Source organism: Cydia strobilella, chromosome 15 (genome assembly GCF_947568885.1).
Source record: "Cydia strobilella chromosome 15, ilCydStro3.1, whole genome shotgun sequence".
In the NCBI taxonomy this organism is placed as follows: domain Eukaryota; kingdom Metazoa; phylum Arthropoda; class Insecta; order Lepidoptera; family Tortricidae; genus Cydia; species Cydia strobilella.
In genome coordinates this window covers 9,836,301-9,856,583 of record NC_086055.1, presented here as the reverse complement: position 1 = coordinate 9,856,583, position 20,283 = coordinate 9,836,301, and the positions used below count along the sequence as shown (strand labels likewise).

The 20,283-nt window shown below is 35.7% G+C and overlaps 1 protein-coding gene across 4 annotated transcripts in view; it reads right to left on the bottom strand.

Moving 5' to 3' along the window:
* Positions 1-20,283, bottom strand: part of LOC134748025 (inositol-trisphosphate 3-kinase A-like) — a 182,916-nt gene that overhangs the window by 29,430 nt on the left and 133,203 nt on the right. Inside the window, exon 1 of one of the 4 annotated variants that reach the window (XM_063682742.1) lies at positions 18,976-19,817. The exons of the other annotated variants lie outside the window; for them this stretch is intronic. Within the exon in view, the coding sequence (XP_063538812.1) occupies positions 18,976-19,470 (495 nt within the window). The 5' untranslated portion in view covers positions 19,471-19,817. Of the gene's footprint in view, positions 1-18,975; positions 19,818-20,283 lie in introns of those variants that run through there. 4 annotated transcript variants of the gene reach the window in all.

Below are 20,283 nucleotides of genomic sequence, written 5' to 3'. Positions count from 1 at the left end.
ATTTTAAAGTGTTGCTATATAAAAGGACCGACGGCATAGACCTATTACATAGATGATCTATACGCGTGCGCCCGTGGGGGACAGAACACACGCAATGCAACAATATAGAGTAGATTTGTAGCCCACCATAAACCATACTAAATTTACGATGGGGAATTTAAAAAAAATGTGAGACTATGACAAGGACAAACAATAACAGCGCTTTCTCTGCTACTTCTACTGAAAGATGCATAAGACTATCCCGTTCGGTCATTTCCCCCCACCCCTCATGACCGATCCAGTTATACTAGATTCATGCCCGACGGCGATCCTCCAAAGCAAATTACTAGTATACGAAATAAATAAAATGCAGATCATTTGTCAAAGTAGTGAGCACATAAAAGACCTTGTAAATAATTAGCATTCCTATACTAATTTAAGTAGTATGACAACGCGACCGTTTTAGGGGGCCTACCGCGAATACCGAAATTTGCAAATTGCTGCTTTGCAAAAAATCTTTCTCTTTTACTCTCATTAAAACGTAATTAGATTGACAGAGAAAAATGCCCGCAATTGACGAACTTCGATTTTCGCGTGCGTCCACGTTTACGACTTGTGCGAGTCGTAGATAATTCGAGTTTTAGATACTAGAATGAAGTGGTGAGATCGCAAGTGCAGCAGCTACTTTACTAGTTAAAACCTTAAGGGGTCCAATGACTATATGTCCGCCGGACGATATCGGCCTGTCAGTTAGAACAAAAATTTGGCAGTTCCGAACAACTGACAGGCCGATATCGTCCGGCGGACTGATGGTCAGTGGGCCCTTTAAAAACCGCTTAAAATGTGTGATGTTTTGATTCTAGATTTATACTCAATTCTATTAGAGGAAAAACTCTCATTTGAGTGAGATTTTGTATTATGTCTATTTTGTAAGTGTAATTTTCATACTTTAATTATTCGCTTACATCAACCCTTATTGTTTTTCTTTATAGTTTTGTTAAGCATAATTTTAGTGCCAAGATAGTATTTTCTTCTTGAAACAGACACTCGAAACAGGCAGAGCGTTAGGTTCATGATTCATCATTAGCAAAATTAAAATGGCAGGTAGATTCGTTCTCAGGCCTCCATTGTGACGTTTAGCGTCGCATAAAGTAGGATAGGCTACGTTAAGAGAGAGAAGAAAAATACCCGGAGTGAATTTACAAAATATATATTTTAAACTAAAAACTAACTAAAAGGAAAGATAGGGTCGAGTCTAATTCTGAGCCGGCAAATTAGTAAATTAACAAGTCTTTGATAGGATTCAAATCAAAAAAACTTGTGCCTACGGATTTTTTTTCGACTTCTACACACGTGTCGACGATGACCTTAAGACTTAAGTATTATTTATGCCATAATGCAGAGTCTACGAAAGGAAGTCTATGATGTTATTATACTTATTATAGCAAGAAGCACGTAGCCCACCTACGAGTAAGATATGGCCCGCGCTGCGGTGGTCCGCCGGTACTTACCACTTATTATACTGCGAATTTAGCGGCTGATTGCCAATAACTAGTAGTTAGTGAATAAAACATTACTTATTTAGAATTTCATACGAGGTCATGTTTTTACAGCGTTATTCATAAAAACCGGCCAAGTGCGAGTCGGACTCGCGCACGAAGGGTTCCGACCATTATGCAAAAAACGGCAAAAAAATCAAGTTTGTTGTATGGGAGCCCCACTTAAATATTTATTCTATTCTGTTTTTAGTATTTGTTGTTATAGCGGCAACAGAAATATATCACATGTGAACATTTCAACTGTCTAGCTATCACGGTTCATGAGATACAGCCTGGTGACAGACAGACAGACGGAAAGACAGATAGACGGATAGAGGAGGCTTAGTAATAGGGTCCCGTTTTTACCCTTTGGGTACGGAACTCAAATAAGTAGCTCTATGTCTGTCGGTCTGTTACTTTTTCAAAGCTAAAATTTGACTTTTTTAATAATCCCCTGAAAGACAGGAGAAGAAATAACACAGAACAGATTTCCACACAGGCGGACCAGAACAGTTATTAGTTAGTTTGTAATAAACGTTTTATCTTATTCACCCAGTGTTAATTATATTCTTAAAAGTCACGCACATAATGATTCACATATATGTGCCAAATTCTAATACAAGTTTCAATTTATTTGTGTTAATTAAAACCACCACTAGTTATTCAAATATGACTTATATGACATTGACACTGGTATCCTATTTAATTAATTAGTATTATTTACTAACTACATATTTAGGTAATTCGGAAAAACGAATTTTACTGAAAATCAAGTTAAACCGGGTCGGGTATCGTCTTTGTTAGTCCTTATAATACATAAAGGTGCTAGAAAAATTAATTAGGTGCAGCGTTTTTTAGAGTAATTGAAATTGTAACCAAGACACAATTAGATATAGATGAATAATAAACTATATTGATAAACTTACACATACACATAATACAAATACATTTTTATATACCTATTGTGAATCATTCAGCTGTCGATGAAGAGTTTATCAAGGAAGTTTTACTGTTTAGGACATAAATGTACAGTCAAACAATTTAATCTCTCACCCATTTTGTACTTTGTCACAGTGACAACAGTATGAGGTCTCAAGCTACTTTCATATTAATTGTCACTGTGACAAGGTACGAAATGGGTCGGAAATTAAATTTGTTGACTGTATTGTGTCGTATATTCACCGCACGGATCTGCCGGATCACGAATATTGATATCATATTGGCATCTTTTTTTTATTATTATACCACGTCGGTGGCAATCAAGCATACGGCCCGCCTGATGGTAAGCAGTTACCGTAGCCTATGGACGCCTGCAACACCGGAGATATTACACGCGCGTTGCCGACCCTAACACTCCTCTCCCTCGTTGAGCTCTGGCAACCTTACTTACCGGCAGGAACACAACACTCTGAGTAGGGTCTAGTGTTATTTGGCTGCGGTTTTCTGTAAGGTGGAGGTACTTCCCCAGTTGGGCTCTGCTCTAGATCTGGAATGACATCCGCTGTCCTGTGCCCTACCACACAAAGCGAGATGTCATTCACAGTGCCCATACCTCTCTTTTGGACGTAGTTTAAGGACATATCCGGGTCCGGACGCAGTTTAAGGACATACCCGGGTACCCGGGTCATTTCTAAGTTTCTGAATAAATATTAAAGAAAGTTAATAATAATGACGTTTACATTATGCAGGACAGACACAAAACAGGCCATACAAAATGTTTTGACGTAGTACGTGTTTAACAATCAGTAACGAATTAACGATGGAGCACTCTTGCATATATTAATCAAGCTCATGAATTAAGCTCGCATGTGGGTGGAGGTATTAAGATATAAATCATCATAAGCCTTTTAGATATCACAAAAACTTAATACATGTTTACGAGTAGAAGAGTTAACAGCTACACCCTCTTAGTCGCTAGATATTGGTGTAACTAGACAAGGACACAGAAGTATTTGTATGTGTCCTTGTCTAGTGTAATCGTGCATGTATATGAACAAAAACAAGAGTTAGGTAGCGTGTAGTAAAAACCTAGTTTTTTTAAGCCTATTTATAGAGATGGACTGGTTGAAACAAAACTGCTTGTCCATAGAACCAGGAACAATTTCCACCAACACTTCTCAAAAATCCTCATCCTCATTCATCACAACATTAAATTTGCATCATCAAGTCATCAGTCTTAGTAAATTAACCACAAAGTTGCGTTAAGCAATTTATCCATATTATTTGTCATTCTTAAACAAACATCGACAAATCACAACTCTCGAGTTAAGGATCACAATTTTTAAAACAGAAAACAAGACAGTATTTAAGTAGCCGCAATTATACGAAAGGTTAAAAATATCCGGCAGTTATTTCACGATCAAATTGTTGCTCTGGAGTGGAAAGCGATACTTGTAGCTAAATACTTGAAATTTAAGTCAAAAATTATGTGATTACAGAAGGTAGCTGATTTCATTTGGAGCGTGACACAAGCTTTGAGCGTTTTAAGTACCTATTTGTGAGTTTCTTGGGTTTCTTCTCAAACATTTATAAGTCATAGCAATTTGGTAGATTTTAGTATTAATTTAAAAGATTTATGCAAAACAACTACGGCCGAACGGGAAATTCGCTCACTACATGGACTTTCATAATTATCTCCGGTATCATAATTTACAGTCATATCAAAATAACCGCGTCATGTATATTTACTGAATTAAAAACACAGTCCTACAACTACAACATTATATACATATTTAAATAAAAGAATAGGAATAAGTTTTGCAGAGTCTGCAATATAATTTTGTTGTTTTTATAATAAAATAAAATAAATACTAGACTTGGCTCACGAGATAACCGCCATGTGGGATGTTGATTCGACGATCAGTGTCCCGATAGTTGTTTCAGCGAACGGTCACATAGCGAAGAGTCTCAACCAACATCTTGAGAGACTAGGTGGTTGGATCAAGGGTCAGATGCAGAAGGCGGTGATCTTGGACACGGCGCGGATAGTCCGCCGGTTCCTCTATCTGCGGCCCTGACCACCGGAGCTTGGGCCTTGCCCCGCTGCCGGCGGTATCCTAGGTTAGGTTTTTTATAATGTGTTTATATATTTTTTGTATTGTTTTGTAAGTGTTTTTACATTTTAATTTTATATTCATATTGTAAAAAGCCTAGCCTAAGAAGAAAAAATAAATAAAGGAAATAACAAATATTACATAATGATTCAAATTAAAGTTAATCAAAGCAAAATATCTGACCCGCCGACTGCTTTCATTGGCACTCCGTCCAAACCACGGGTCAAATCGATTCCCATACAAATTGCTTTAAGCAATTGTTAATGGCAACCTTTTCAACAACTGTCACCGACCCAAGGCGCTCATTTACTTCGGTGATGTACTGACGCATTTTACGTAAATTGCAGCATGGCCCGTCAGTTGATATGTATTGTATAGTGAGCTGCAGTACATTTATGCGTTTCACTCGTAAAATTCTGCGCTCCTTGATTTTGTAAATCAGTTTACAAGCTTTTTAAAAAGTGTAAATATTTTATGTATGTGTATTCGATGACTTATTTTCTCTATGTTTTAGTCGAAGTGTAAGTTGTATATTGAATTGCCCTAACGGATATCTTATTTTCAAAATAAGCTATTTCATCATCATCATCATCATGTCAGCCGATAGACGTCCACTGCTGGACAAAGGCCTCCCCCAAGGCTCGCCACTCCGACCGATCCTGTGCCGCTCGCATCCACCGAATTCCCGCGACCTTAACCAGGTCGTCGCTCCATCTCGTTGGAGGCCTACCAGCAGTTCGTCTTCCGGTACGCGGACGCCACTCCAGAACCTTCCGGCCCCACCGGCCATCAGTTCTGCGAGCAATATGCCCCGCCCACTGCCACTTAAGGTTTGCAATTCTGCGAGATATGTCGGTGACCCTAGTTCTACTGCGGATATCATCATTTCTGACTCTATCACGCAGAGAAACCCCGAACATAGCTCTCTCCATTGTCGTTTGCGTGACCTTGAGCCTTCTTATGAGGCCCATCGTTAGCGCCCACGTCTCAGATCCGTATGTCATCACTGGCAACACACACTGGTCAAAGACTTTTGACTTAAGACACTGCGGCAATTTGGACGAAAAGATACTGTGGAGCTTCCCGAACGCTGCCCAACCGAGTCGGATTCGACGAGTGACCTCTTTCTCGAAGTTGGACCTACCTAACTGGTGCGATGCTCGCTGATCTCAGCAGAGTATCTGAACGAGTTGGTCTGAAAATGAACATGGACAAGACGAAGATCATGTCTAACGTCCATGTTGTGCCAACTCCCGTATTAATCGGAGGCTCTGCGCTCGAAGTTGTTGACGATTATGTATACCTAGGACAAACAGTCCAGTTAGGTAGCTATTTATCTGTATATAATATATTGATACTTATAGTCAACTCCATTATTGCCTTGTAGCATTTCTGCTGTGTTCTATTTGTGTATAATATGTTTGTTAATCACAATTAAGATAGTCACGAGACCGCGTGTACGTGTCAGTTAACCTCTCGTCAGTGTATGATACAGGTCCTGAACTCCTGACCAAACCTTTAGTCATCATTTTGCATTCTTGCGAGAACCATTTTTTCTGCTCTATACAGCACAACCGAGATTTGAATCCACGATTTTAGACCACCTAAAGGGGCCCACTGATTATCAGTCCGCCGGGCGATATTAGCCTGTCAGTTAGAACAAAAATTTAGACAGTTCCGATGAACTGACAGGCCGATGTCGTCCGGCGGACTGGTAATCAGTGGGCCCCTTAATACATAATGAAAGGTTAATGCATCCTAAAGTATCTGTCACAGTCATGTTCTACATATTTATAGGGACCTGATCCGTAATTTTTATGCTGACTATACCCTCTCATTCACCCGTAATGTTACATTGACATTTATTTGGCGCCGCATTAACCGACTGCATCAAGGTCAGTATTGATTTCACCCGCATCGCATACCTCCGCGTTTCCGAGCCGCGGATGATGTTTTGACGTTTTCTAGATTTATTTGATGGCAATCCGTCTTCTTTAATGTTATTTGAGGCACTTAAACTTAATTAGTTTCGGCATGTATAAGTTTTGAAGATTGGAAGTTTACATTTCAACTTCATACAGACTGACCCGATTTGCGCCCTGCATTGCTCTGCATTGCTCTTGGGTGTAATATTAAAATACACCAATCGAGGTGATACTTTTTCTAAGAGCTATGTTTGATGCAAGCCGCCGGAAATCAAGCTTTATAGATGCCAAGCCATTCGAACTCTAGAAATCATTTGCAAAGCTAGGCTATGGCCTACAAATATGGCTATAGGAAAACATGACTATGGTCAAGTTTTGGTGGAAATAGACAAACTTAAATGCATCGTGTTAGAAATTTTGCAATATCATGTGCTATCAAAATCATAAAAACTGGAAAATCGGAACTATAAGTATTTTCTAGATTTTAATGCTATCATGTGACATGTTGTTTATATCGTATAGATTGCAGTTTTCCTCTTTGAATTTCATTTTCCTATAACAAGGTTGATAACAAATTTCCCGATTACCTAATGACGCAAATGTCTCAATAAAATACCTAATAAAATTGACAGGAAAATAGATATATGTTATGTTTCAAATATTGCAATATACGGGTTTACCCTGCTCATGGTTGCCATATTTATAAAAACGCGTAGCGTTTTTTGCACTTTACTTGTAACTTAGTAAATTATTTAGTAATAAAAACAGAATAATTTCTGAAGATCTTATTTGTATATTCTTAAGGTAGTAACATATCTGTACATTACATCTTTCATTTTGACTTTTTAGCAATATGAGCCAGAGATAAATGTTTATGTCATTGAAAACTGTAATTTACGTGGTGCATAATTTGTACGTTTATATGTAAAAATCAATATTTTTAACGTTTTTATTAACTATTCAAAACAATTTCCTATCTAAATAAATACAGTACAGTATGCACGTGTCATCTAATCAAAGAAGGGGTCATCAAACCGACATATCCAGTCAGTTTATACATACCTCCGTTTATAAAGTTTAAAGATTACACGCGGCCAATCGTACCTGTGTTTGATTCTCGGATTATCTTAGGTACTTAGATAACGCACGATGCTGTATTTGCATACATTAAGAACAGATAAGTAGGTTATGCTACTTCAAAATAGCGTATTATACTTAGTGTGTTAGCTTTAGATGTAGAACGATATTAGATGATACAATTTGAAATTCGGGTCGGAATATGGACGCAGACAATCTTTACTGGCATTTAAAAAGTTACAAATCTTATCGTTAAGATGGATGAAAAGAACTGGACGGATTTAGTCTCAATTTTATTTCAAACGAATAATCAATGGCAAAGAGATATTTTTTTTTTATACCACGTCGGTGGCAATCAAGCATAAGTATACTGTGGTCACTGCGCTATACTGAAAAGAAAAGTTGTACGAAAATTTATCGTTACACAAAAAACCCGATCGTTTCTAGACACTTGTCAGAAAGAAGAAACAAAAGATGCTGTTCTTTTGTTTCTTCTAAAGCTTCAGTCAACGTATCATAGACCCGCATCTTTGTATACAAACTAAACATATACAAGACAATAAAATGCAAAATACAATTTTTTCAAGGACTCCATTGTTTAATGTTGTTTTGCTCCGATGATTCAAGCCGTGCTAAGGCTAGAAACGAATCGCTAAATAAATTGTTTACACTGCTAAGGAAATATTGCACTAACCATACAAATTGAACTAATTTTTCAAGTTAATATGGCGGTGGAAAATTATTTGACAATATTACTTTCAACGGTTTGTTTTAAATGTTGACAATATGTTTTAAAACATTTGCTAATCAGACTATAAAATGTTGCGGTTAATTATGTTCGAATACATTAATAACAGAATAAGCATGGGTGGATATTGTCTGGATAAATAGAAGTCTACATCTACAGCATCTACAGCTATCGAAAGAACTTGACATCGATATATTCAATTCTAAAGTTCATAATGTGAGGCATAGTTTGGTTAAGCGGTGTTTTATTGTAGCGACATTTCTATTAATGTATGTAAATGTAAATTTTTTGTTTCGTTTTCACTACGCGAAGAAATGCATTAAATTTATCAACTTAGTGTATTAGCGCCTTGTCACTATATATGTATTCTGTAACTTCATTTGAATCTGAGTAATTGTACTTTTGTTTGTTTTCATCTTGAACTCTGAGACCTCTGTTGTTATTAGAATAACTTTAACTATAACTAGAAGCCCCTAGAGGGGCTAATGAACTAAGTGTTCAAAACTTAGGATTATTGTAAGGCTTCTATTGCCATTAATTTTCAATTAGGTATGCTTTTTTTTCTTCTCCTTTTTGTACGCATGTGTGTGTGCGTAAGTGCTAGCATTAGTTTAAAATTGAATACTTTGTAACTACCTGTGAGTTCCTGTAATTGGCTTCCTGTTTTAATCTTGTTGTTTATTGTAAGTGTATAGCTGTTGGTTCTCCTTAATATAAATAAATAAATAAATAAATAAGTAATTTTGGTAATGTTTAGATGCAGGCTTGAACCTACCTACCTTTAAGGTACCTACTTTTTCGGAGTTTAGTGTGTAGTTGATGGTCAAATTGGTCAATATTCACATACCTACGACATGATTGTTTAAATTACAAACCCCATACATACCAATCCAAGTTAATGACACCGCAACAGTCTCATCCATCTGAGTAAGCGTTCTCAGACCGTTTAAATAACGCCTTGAGCATTTTTTTATCTCAATTTGAATCAGTATCTTTATTTACAATCCTAACCAACCACTTCGCACGGGCGCACCAGCTTAAATTTTATCTCAGAAGACGCATGTTTGGCATGATTTTGAAGGTCTAATTATAATGGAATAAAGCACTTAGTTAAAAATAGAAGTTTTTTGAATAGACAGGCGAGGCGGGACTCGTCATCGTTTTAATTCGATACAATCCAGTTTGGTATCAGTAAATCTATTTCAGTGATAACTTCTCAGATCCAGTTTAGACAAAATCGTAATTTAAGATGTACTAAACTGGGAGTGAAGTTTATGTGGCTTTTTATTAAATGAAATTAGGTTTTTATGAAGATAGACAGGTATGTCGTCATCTAAAATTCGAAAAAATTTAAACGTAGGGGCATAGCTGTGGTTGATATACAGCAAATTGAGTCAAAATATTTTCAATAATGTTAATATCCAGAGGAAAATGACTACGTTTTTATGAACAGGCGATTTCGCACGGGTCCTCCACTTTCGTCTTAATAGCGTGCGACCACTACCACGTTTCATATACATACGTATTATATTATACTATAAGTGCCTTGTTTTTTACAGACGCAATCAGCTTCAGATAGTTAATCGCAGAGTCCAAATTCCACTGATCAATGTTTTTTTTATCCTCGCTGGTAAATTTCCTCTACGAACCAAAAGAACTATCAGATCAGTTTAGAGGCACAGACTTTAATAGTCAGCGGTGACACTAGAACTTTACAATTGGAAATTACGAATAATAATATATTTTATTAGCTTTTGTGCGCGATTTCTTGCATGTAGACCTCGTTAGCACTAAATACTACATGACATAAACGGTGTGTATGTTTAGATGCAGGCTTTAATTAGGTACCTACTTCTTCGGAGTTTAGTGTGTGATGCACAAAACAAATGGGACTATTCAATCAACTGTTTGTTTACTAGATATTTAATTACCACATTACCTCTAGTTTTAAATGACCAAAGAATCCGGTATCAGTTCGTGTGTTTACCGGAACTTTTACGAGTGGGTCGTGATATTTGTGAGAATCGTGGTCTACTTAAAATAAAAACAGTCCTTTTGAATACAAATTAGCAACCGTTTCTACACTTTCTACTGTAGGTTTAAAAATTAAAAACAATAAACTTAAAAGAGCCTTTTTAAAATTCATTTTTTAATGCGCGCTTAAAGCTCTTGAAATAATGCGTATTAAAACACTAAAGCAGGTTTTAAAACATCGTAATGTTGTAATAATGACGCACGTAAAACCATTCAAATCTAAAGGGACTAAAATAATAAGAAACAACCCACAATCTTCCAAATTTCGCCTCTTTATTGAGCAGGTGGACGACTGCCTCCCTTACTCGGAAGTCGCAGCCAATATGTTGAAATATTGGTCCGCCTACTGTTAATTTGCCAGTCGAAGAAACTTTTGCCTGAAGAATGACTTCGCTGATCGAACTAAGCACGCATACCGTGTTAGATGGGGTACTATGTTTGCCAGACATATTCTCTATGTACCTACTTGCGAAGTATTTAAAATGTTCAATGTCAATCTGTCAAAGCGGTTTATGTAATGTTTTGTACTTATTCCGTATCCCGTTTATTTAAATGTACCTATATATGTTAATTATTATTATTCAATTAAAAGTAAAACTAAAAGTAACTAAGAATAACAACTTATAAATAATAATAAAAAATTAAAAAACAAAACTACTCTTAATTAAAAAACATCTAAATAAGGCCCCCGCGGCATTGTGCCAAAGATGCTGGCAGCATTCCCTCGCTGAATGGCAATACTTATGCGCTGCGAGAGAAAGCCGCCAGCTCACTGGTCACCGGTTGCGTCACTTATTGATATCCTATGTGATATATAATGAGTATGTGACGTCCGTACGTCATCTTCTGTTATGGAGAGGTGATGTAAAACAGACATGAAAAACGAAAAAATACCTACAACGACTGTACCCATAAAATACTTAAACCGCAACCGCTTTTAACTAGATTAGCCATGAAAGTGATATGAAATAGAACAAAATACGACGATTATAAATGATTAGTTACATTGATTAGGTACGTAGCTTTGTTGGTCTGGTAATGAATCTTACAAAAAAGACATATTTTGAAAAGGTTTTTGGCATAATTTATTTGTCAAGTCTACCTCATCGATTTACGTCAAGAGTGTGTACCTACCATTTGAAATCGGCACAATAATATTATTATATCAATAACATGTTGCAATTAATCAACCGAGCATTAATTTATTTCCAGCATCCATATAGATTAGTTATCGCCATATTCACTGCGACAAGGTTCTACAAAGGTCTTATTGTTTGTCTCTTAGAACCCGGAGGCAGTGAGACAGCGGGGTCTACGCGGTCAGGGATGTCATTGCAATTGTATGCAACGCACAAGCAAGTCAAAGGTTTTGGAGGACCAATATAAGCGCGTCCTTGACTTGCCCATAGTTGTTACTAATCTCGAGGTCACGTTAAACTGGTTTACCCAAGAACTAATAGATTCTTCAATGGGAATAAACGATCAGGGTCTAAGCGGTCAGACAATACTGCCCAGACAAGGGTTATCATTATCGTTATCGGAGACCTCTGTAGACGCCGTTAGCCCGTTGTGTAATTATGTAACGTTTTTACTCACGATTAGCTGGATTGTCTCTAGACTTTGGCAAGGCACGTTTAGCTTAGTTTTGTAAGGTTACGGAACGTTGTATTTAGGTCGCAATAAGAGCGAACTATTCTATGTGTGCTGTGTATAAATTATCCTTTTAACAAGCAGATAATACAAAGTATTAAGAGATAAGAATAATCATGCCAAATACACATAAAACATACTAACATAAGTTCTTCTGCATTAGTCAGAAATTTAAAATAAAAAGGGCTTAAGGCTGTTTTAAAAAAGGTTTACACTTATGATTTATGTTACAAAAGCTTACATCAACCCACGCATGTGTCGTCTAAACGCTAATGTACATATAAACCAAAGTGTCGACTTAGTAAAGCAGGCTTGTCATGTATTGTTTAAGCCACTTGACGAAGATGCTAATTATGTTTTTATGGTCACTTCTACGCCTACTTATAATAAACTTGACTGTGCCTAATGTCAGTTAAGTACGTCAAAATATATAAAAACCAGAGTCAATATTATTTGCTTGTTAAATGAGCTAATAAGATGCGTAATAAAAGAAGATGTTACTTAAATCAAGGTTGAAAATATATTTATTTAATCTTTATTTATAACATACCAAAATTATAATTTTACAAATGGCGAGCCTAAAACGTATTCTCTGCAAGTAAATTGATGTTCAAGCATAAAGATAAGAATTTATGAAACGGAGAGCATTAATTTAAGTTTGCATATTTACTACAAATTATAAGAGTAATTTCTCAATTACTCTACATACCTATCATTGTATTCGATAGTAAGATTAGGACAATATTCTAAATTACCGACTTACTGTCACCATTTCCTGAAACTAATTAACTGCCTGCCATTAATTTGACTAACAGTTTTTGTAATTAGTAAGACGTCACCAGTCGCCTATTAAAATACTATTACCAAATGTAATCTTACAAAACCAAGTAGCAGCTAGAAACCTTTTTATTTTTAATAGTAGCTTGGTGAATGGGACTTCTATTAAATTAAATTAAATAATTATTGGGCGGCAGCCCCAACAGCATCCTAAGAGCGTTATTTTATTATATTGGACGCGTAGGGCGCTGTTAGTTTTTTGAGAAAAGTTGATCCATAGGCTGCAAGTGTAAAATGACTGATAGTACACCTTAAAAAGGATGATTTTAACATTGCTAGTACACCTTCAGAACTTACGAATCAACATCGGTGCAATTTAACGTACAATACAATTTATAACCTTAGATACAAATTGCATTAAGAAGTATGCACACTAAGTTACAATGTGAACAAAATTATATATGTATATATATATACAATCTTTATGTATGAGGATTTTGTATTATTTCTTTCTTGCATGACCTCTATTTCAGTTTATAATTTATATATGTAGTAGTATTTTACCTACAAAAAAAAACTCCATCAACATATTTACAGTGGCCCAAAAATAAGTTGACAAAGAATTTTTAGGAATATATTTCTTACATGTCTTTTACTAAATGTCATTAAACATTAAAACTACAATCATTTAACTAAAACAAAACATATTATCCTCAAAATATTCTCTTACACCTATCCTATTTTAATATATTTAATATGTAATGTGGTATTGTCTACCCGTGTTTAATTTCTATTTAAAGACGGTGCGCACAGCACAATGACACAATGCGTGAGTGCGTGAAAGCAAATAGAGGTTATTGGCACAACAGGGGACCCGGTAACGGTGCACGTAATGCCTGTGCGCAGCTTAAGCTACTGATTGATTCGCAAAAAACCCTCGCCTTTGACTCTTTTTTGTAAACAGAAGTACAATTACGACTTCCCAAGTAATACGCCATTGTACGAACACGCCTTTTTTGGTGCTCTGTATTATATTAGTCGTAAGATAAGTATATGAGACCTTGTTGCCTAAAAATAAATGAATTTATTTTTTAATGCATTCAAATCGTAGGAATAAACATACAAATTGTATTTTTATGTTTAGACAGGTTAATTAGAGTAATTAACAATCAGGTGTGTGAGAAAGTTATGTTAGAGTATGATTTACTTTCTGTTTCTAAATAATTTCTTTTACAATATAGCAAAGAGTGTGCAGTCAACCTTACTTCACCGACATAACAGCCATCGTAGTGAAAGCGATTATCGATCAAGTAAACCGATAAATCGATATCGATAAAGGGCCGGAACGACACACACAAAAAGCGATTCAATGAAACTATATCGTGTTAAGTGTAATTTATATTACTGACGGAGACTGATCTATGGGAACATCGGTGACTTTTTTCTTTTCATGTTGCTGGAGGACTTTCTTGTTAAAAGAATCCTTGGGTTGCGAAAACTGAGTAGTGTATTTAAGCGTTTAATGTATACAAACATAAAAGTATTACAAATGTCTGCATTATCATCGGTCACATAGGTAAGTATTTATTAGAAATAACAGCGATGTGAAAGGCTACCTTAGAGGATGAGAATAAACTTCACTAGCCGTGCCTTTACGTTTTCATCAGCATCCAGTATTTTACCCCACTAATATTTTGAAAAGTTGGATTTAATAAACAGTCATTAGGATTTTAAAATCATTAGGATTAGTAGATGACGATGCGTTTGCTATTTTATGTTTATTGTGTTTACGAATATAATGTAAGTGTATAAACCTAATATGCACCGTGTTTTGTTAAAGTTTGACAATCTTTTGCTGTCTCGTTCATTACTTTCGTTATAAGGTGAGACTAAATATTAAACGATGGTCCGTGTAGAATGAAAATAAATCTTCATTTTACTACTTTTTATATATCTATCTTAACTTTTTTAAAGTATCTGGTTACTTAAACCAGCTTGCATTACATTGTCCGGATGTTGCAGTAAAGATATCGAGCACATAATTAGAGTATCTATAGTAACAACTTTGTTTTTGTGATGTGCGTGGGTGTATTGTTAGTACGAGTTGTTATCACTGCCGTTACTAGTCGGTCTGGCCATTTCAAGAAAATAAACGAGTTCGGTAGAGTGTGGGTTACAAATTATCAGTAAGTGCTGATCGTAATGATCTAAATGTTGTATTTAGTATGAATGGCGCGACCAAACACATAAGTTGCTCAATTAAAACTCGTCGAATGACCTTTACTAATAACTTGTAGATGAACTCGTTAATTTAAACAAACGAATGACGTCAGAGAACGTGTCCATTGACAGTGCGTAGGATTATATTGTTATTCCTCACATAGAAGAAACAAAGTTTAGATACGGATCGTGTAGTAATCTTATGCATTATTAGCATACACACTATACTTAAAATAGACATAACAGCAATATTATTCATAAGGATTACCTTTGGTGAAAAAGTTATTATGTATAATGTTTTTCAATTCTTGATTTTGGTAAACGTAGTAAAACCAAGTTAAGCGATACTTTCATTAAATGGAACTCCAATAAAAATAACAACAGCGACTTTCCAAAGCTCATTAGCATAAAGGTGTGGAACCCTTCATTTATACAAAAAAGGGGGAAAGTGACATACTCTCACTACATGAGGTTTTTAAAATTGATTAATGTTGATTATAAAGAATTCTCTCTCTTGTAGGTACATATTACAAACGAATTGACTAAACCGGTAAAAAGCTTTAGTAAATAAAGGCATAAATATGCTTAAAATCACAAGCAAAACCTTCGAAAATAAATATCACATAATAATCAATCAATGAAAAAGGCAAAAAGAACACCCATCTTGTTAGCAAACACAATAACTGCATTTCCACGTGACCGTAACTTGTCTAGTTTTACAAATTATCTAATTATGATGATACCGATTTGCTACCTATCCAATGTAACGTCAGAACATTCAAGGATAACGACTTAAATACATATAAACTTATAACAAGTCTACGCGTATAATACTGAATAATACTGATCATATCAACCAAACATATATCATTATGCCAATATAATTATCATCATAATGTGAAAATAAATTACGATTCTACCTTTTGGTCCGAGTCATTTTATTTTATTTTGACTTGATTATTAGAAATCAGTCGGATCATTACTTATTGCTGTAAGTAAGTGAGTAAGTAAACTCTTTATTTGCGTTAAATATGGTTAACAATAGGTCTTAGACATTATAAATTAAAAAAGCATCACACATTTAGCTGAATTGCAGCATGTAAAATATATACTTACATCTAAAATCTCTTACAATATACAAGATGTACACAAGCTTATATACATACAATTCAGATACCTATCAAAGAGTTGAGAACAAGAAAAACAGGAATTTAAATCATTTATAATTTGATTTTGATTATCTCAAAAAAAAAAACACTGAATAAAGGAAAAATCTTGTTTGTTAAATCGAAATTAGTTGTTTCTGTTTTTCGCAAGAATATTTGTATAGTACGTCACATTAAAACATTAAACCGGACTGTCTATCGCGAATTTATTTTATTTCCTTTATTTCCGACGTTTCGACGCAGGTTTCACTGGTCATGGTAGCGGATAACTTAAGTCCAAGCTAAATGTCAAAACAAAGATTTACCCACAGACCTGTCATTTTTATTGTCATCCAGTTCTGTGGATTTACCCGACGAAAAGTCTTAATATGTCCGGTATAAATATAGAATAAGATAAATCTTAATGTGTATATTTGTGTGTAAATTTTCATATGTGCTCAAAACGCGTAAGTTAAAAATTTTACGTCAAGGATATTTGACAAAAACGCATAATAAATACTAACTGCCTTATAGGTATTTTGTTGCATGGGCCTTACGTACTCATAGCTCCGGATCTGATGGGATCAAAAATATAAGGAGCTTATTCCACGGCCATAGATTTAGCGGAAGGAAATCGATCAAATTTTTCAATGCGTAAAACCTGTCAGCTGTAAGCGAAAACCATAATAATTCACTGTGTGAATCTAAACTGACAATGCAAATTGATACGGCTTTACCTCGAAACTCAGGGTTGGATTGCTCAACTGTTAGAATCAATCGGAATTTTAACTAAACACACTGAACCTTGAGCCTGATAAGAACCTTAAATAAAATTTAGATTAAACAATACTTAAATGCCATTGCTACGAATCTAATGTTCTTATGATAAATGAAAATTATGAACCTCCGAAACAGACGTAAATAACACAGTAAAGCAGAATCTGAAACTTTTGTTGGTCATTTGTTGGGAGATGTAATTAGCATATCACTTAAAAGTAACTAATATTACTACGAAAACAAGCTTAAACTCATAAGCTAATTAAGCCAAAAGACAAAATCGAATGGAGGCAAAATATTTATCAAACTTTGCGTAGGTCAAGATACATTTCTCACAAAATCCACGCTCCAAAAACTCCAAATTAGATACCTTAATCCTCTTTGACCCTTAACTCTCCATACTAATAAGACTCAAAATTGGAGCTTCATTACTAATCCTATAAAAACCCTTATCTAAATCCAACGAGCTGTCTGTCCGTCTGTCACAACTAGTAAACCGATTGAGTTATAATATCGTATCGCAGCCCTACTTTATAATTAATCAAGAAGAATCATAAACGTACTTTCAACAGGCCGCTAAACATTCATGTATACTGCTCCTTGGCTTAATCTTTTATCAAAAGAAAAAAAAACTGTATTCTTGTATAGCTTGAGCCGATATTAGGATGCAACTAAAGTTAAACCTAGTACAATTAGGTAGATGAGATACTACCTACAATACCAAATATATACACGGCATATTTATTGACCAAGTTATATTACATAGGTAACGTACCTATTGGTTACCTCTCTAGTCAGTTTAACTTTGATGACCCAGACTCCTGATAGATTGAATTTCAAACTCGTTTCTTAATTAAAAATAGTCGTCGTATATAGGTATCTATTTCAAGTGCGGACAGAAAGTAAATCTCGTTGGCGAAATATTAAAAACCGTTTCTTGTCTGACCTTCATTTTTGTCATTGGTTTTCACTTTCACCTTGAATCTGTTACGAGATCTTAACAATTAAGATTTATGAATATTAAATCATAGACGCAAATAAGAAAAAAAAAACAATTGGAAAATCTCCGTAATAGATAGATACAGTCAAAGGAAAAAATGTGCCTCGAAAATCAAGAAAAAATTATTCTCGATCAGATGGTGCCACTACCTTTGGCCTACTCTAGAATAGATGGCGTTGACGGTTTCGTTTCTTATAAATCAATTTTAACCCATATCAGTGCAAGAACATGGGTCAAAATCATATAAAAATAATTAATGCAAATAAAAAAAAACATTTATCCATATATAAATACATTATTTGATATTTTTATTTTTAGTTTTAATTGTGTGTGACAGTGAATTTACTGTGGCTACAAAATTTACTATGACAGTACCGCTCTATCCTATTATATCCTCTTTGACAAAACTAACTCTACATTTGAACATCAAGTAAACTCAAAGAGATATTAAATAATAAATATGACAACTTTACACCTCAAAATTGAATAGTTCATACCTAAAAGCATATATTCTAGAATGAATTAAATACGCTTCTCCTTGCGGGCTTAGCACGGTAGCATTTTTATCGTCTGTCACCATGCCTGTCACGTTCTAACAAGTAGGTAAGTGCGAAAGTGACAGGCAAAGTGACAGGTGATAATAATGTAACCATGCTAACACCGCTGACGTATTTATTTCCTTAGTATTAGTTTCGGCGGGTACGGACATTTTGTACCTATTCTCTTACGCAGCCGAAATTAGCATTTGAATTGCTGACGTTAATTATCCATTTGACGCACGCCATTTGCAGGTTTTCGATATATTTAATAATTGTCACATAACTTCGTTTAATTCATTTTCAACTTCTACTAAATATAAATAGTGGTTTTATTGAACAGTAACAGATGAAGCAGATATTGAATGATTTTAGCTTAGTTTTTTTCCTTTCTTTTACTTATTACAACACGCGTCCTTCATGTTATATTTGGACTAATACAGTCGAGCTATTTATTATTAAATATATTTGTAACGTCTTTTCCTTCATTGATAATATATTTGTTACAACGTTTACCTTCTGTGGCGGCGGCGGTTCGGGCACATCAGAATCCCACTCAGAGCTAAGATCGTCACTGGAAGCTTCGGCGTAGTCTTCAGACCAGGGCACTTCCAGGAGAGACCGCTTCATCTGGTCGTAGCCAGGAGACAGCGTCTCCGGGCCATATCCTGGAGGCAAGGGACTGGAAGCCCGGCAATCCTCGCAGTTACACGGCTTAAGCCCAAAGGAGTCTTTAGGGCAGTCATCGTTCAGGTCCGTTTTAGTAGAGTTCCGTCTAGCGTCACGCTTTCTAGCACTGCGCGGCGACAGTCTGTTGTTGCACTGTGGCGGAATGTAGTACCTCGACGGCTCCGAGGATCTCCTCCCGTTATCCGGGGTTTCGATCTTCACGGGGGTGAGCAACGATATCTTCTTCGTCAGCGGCTGCCGCTCCTCGCTCGTCTCCTGGTCATCCATGGTGTAGCGAATGATGGGTATGGTGAATGTGAACTGTTCCGTACACTCAGGCATTATGCTAGCACTTCACTGATTTTTGAATTGGGCACGACATTTTAGACACAGGATCGTCACTGTTTTTGCGCGTAGCGGGACGGCGAGCGGCGCAGGCGGCGGCGACGAGCGCGGTGTAGAGACTGCGCCAGAGTGATTACTTTACTACAACTTTAGTTTTGAAGACTCGCGCTGATATCTGTACAGTTCAAAAGACAGGCGCCAAAGGTAATTAATTGCAATCGCAATCAATTAACTAGGAATACTTGCTGCAATTGACCAAAAATAAACAAAATGTAACCAGTATTCATCTGCGAGACAATGACGACATGCGCAGTTTACGTCAGTAGTCGTTGTGATAATGAGACCTAGTTTTACTTTATCCCGGTCAGTTCAGTAGCTAATTAAGTACTTTATATATGCGAAATGAGACAGTAAACAAAGTAGTTTTCCACTCTGTGTATGACAAGGTTCTACTAATGGGTAATGGACTCTTACATATATCCTTACAAGTTGTACATAAAGTTAATACAACATAAATATCCAGAACATACAATAACACTATTGAATTGACAGCACTAAGTATGGCCATACATTTACTATGGCGTACTTACTCTTAGAAAAACAGACTGACTATATAGGAAAACATGTTCAAATAATTACAGGTAACCGCGGATTTGACATATACAATAACTAAAATACAATACAATACAAATACTCTTTATTGCACACCTCATTAAGAAAACAATACAAAGAAACAGAAAAGAAGAGGTTAAACAACAGGCGGTCTTATCGCTAAAAAGCGATCTCTTCCAGACAACCTTCAGGTATAAC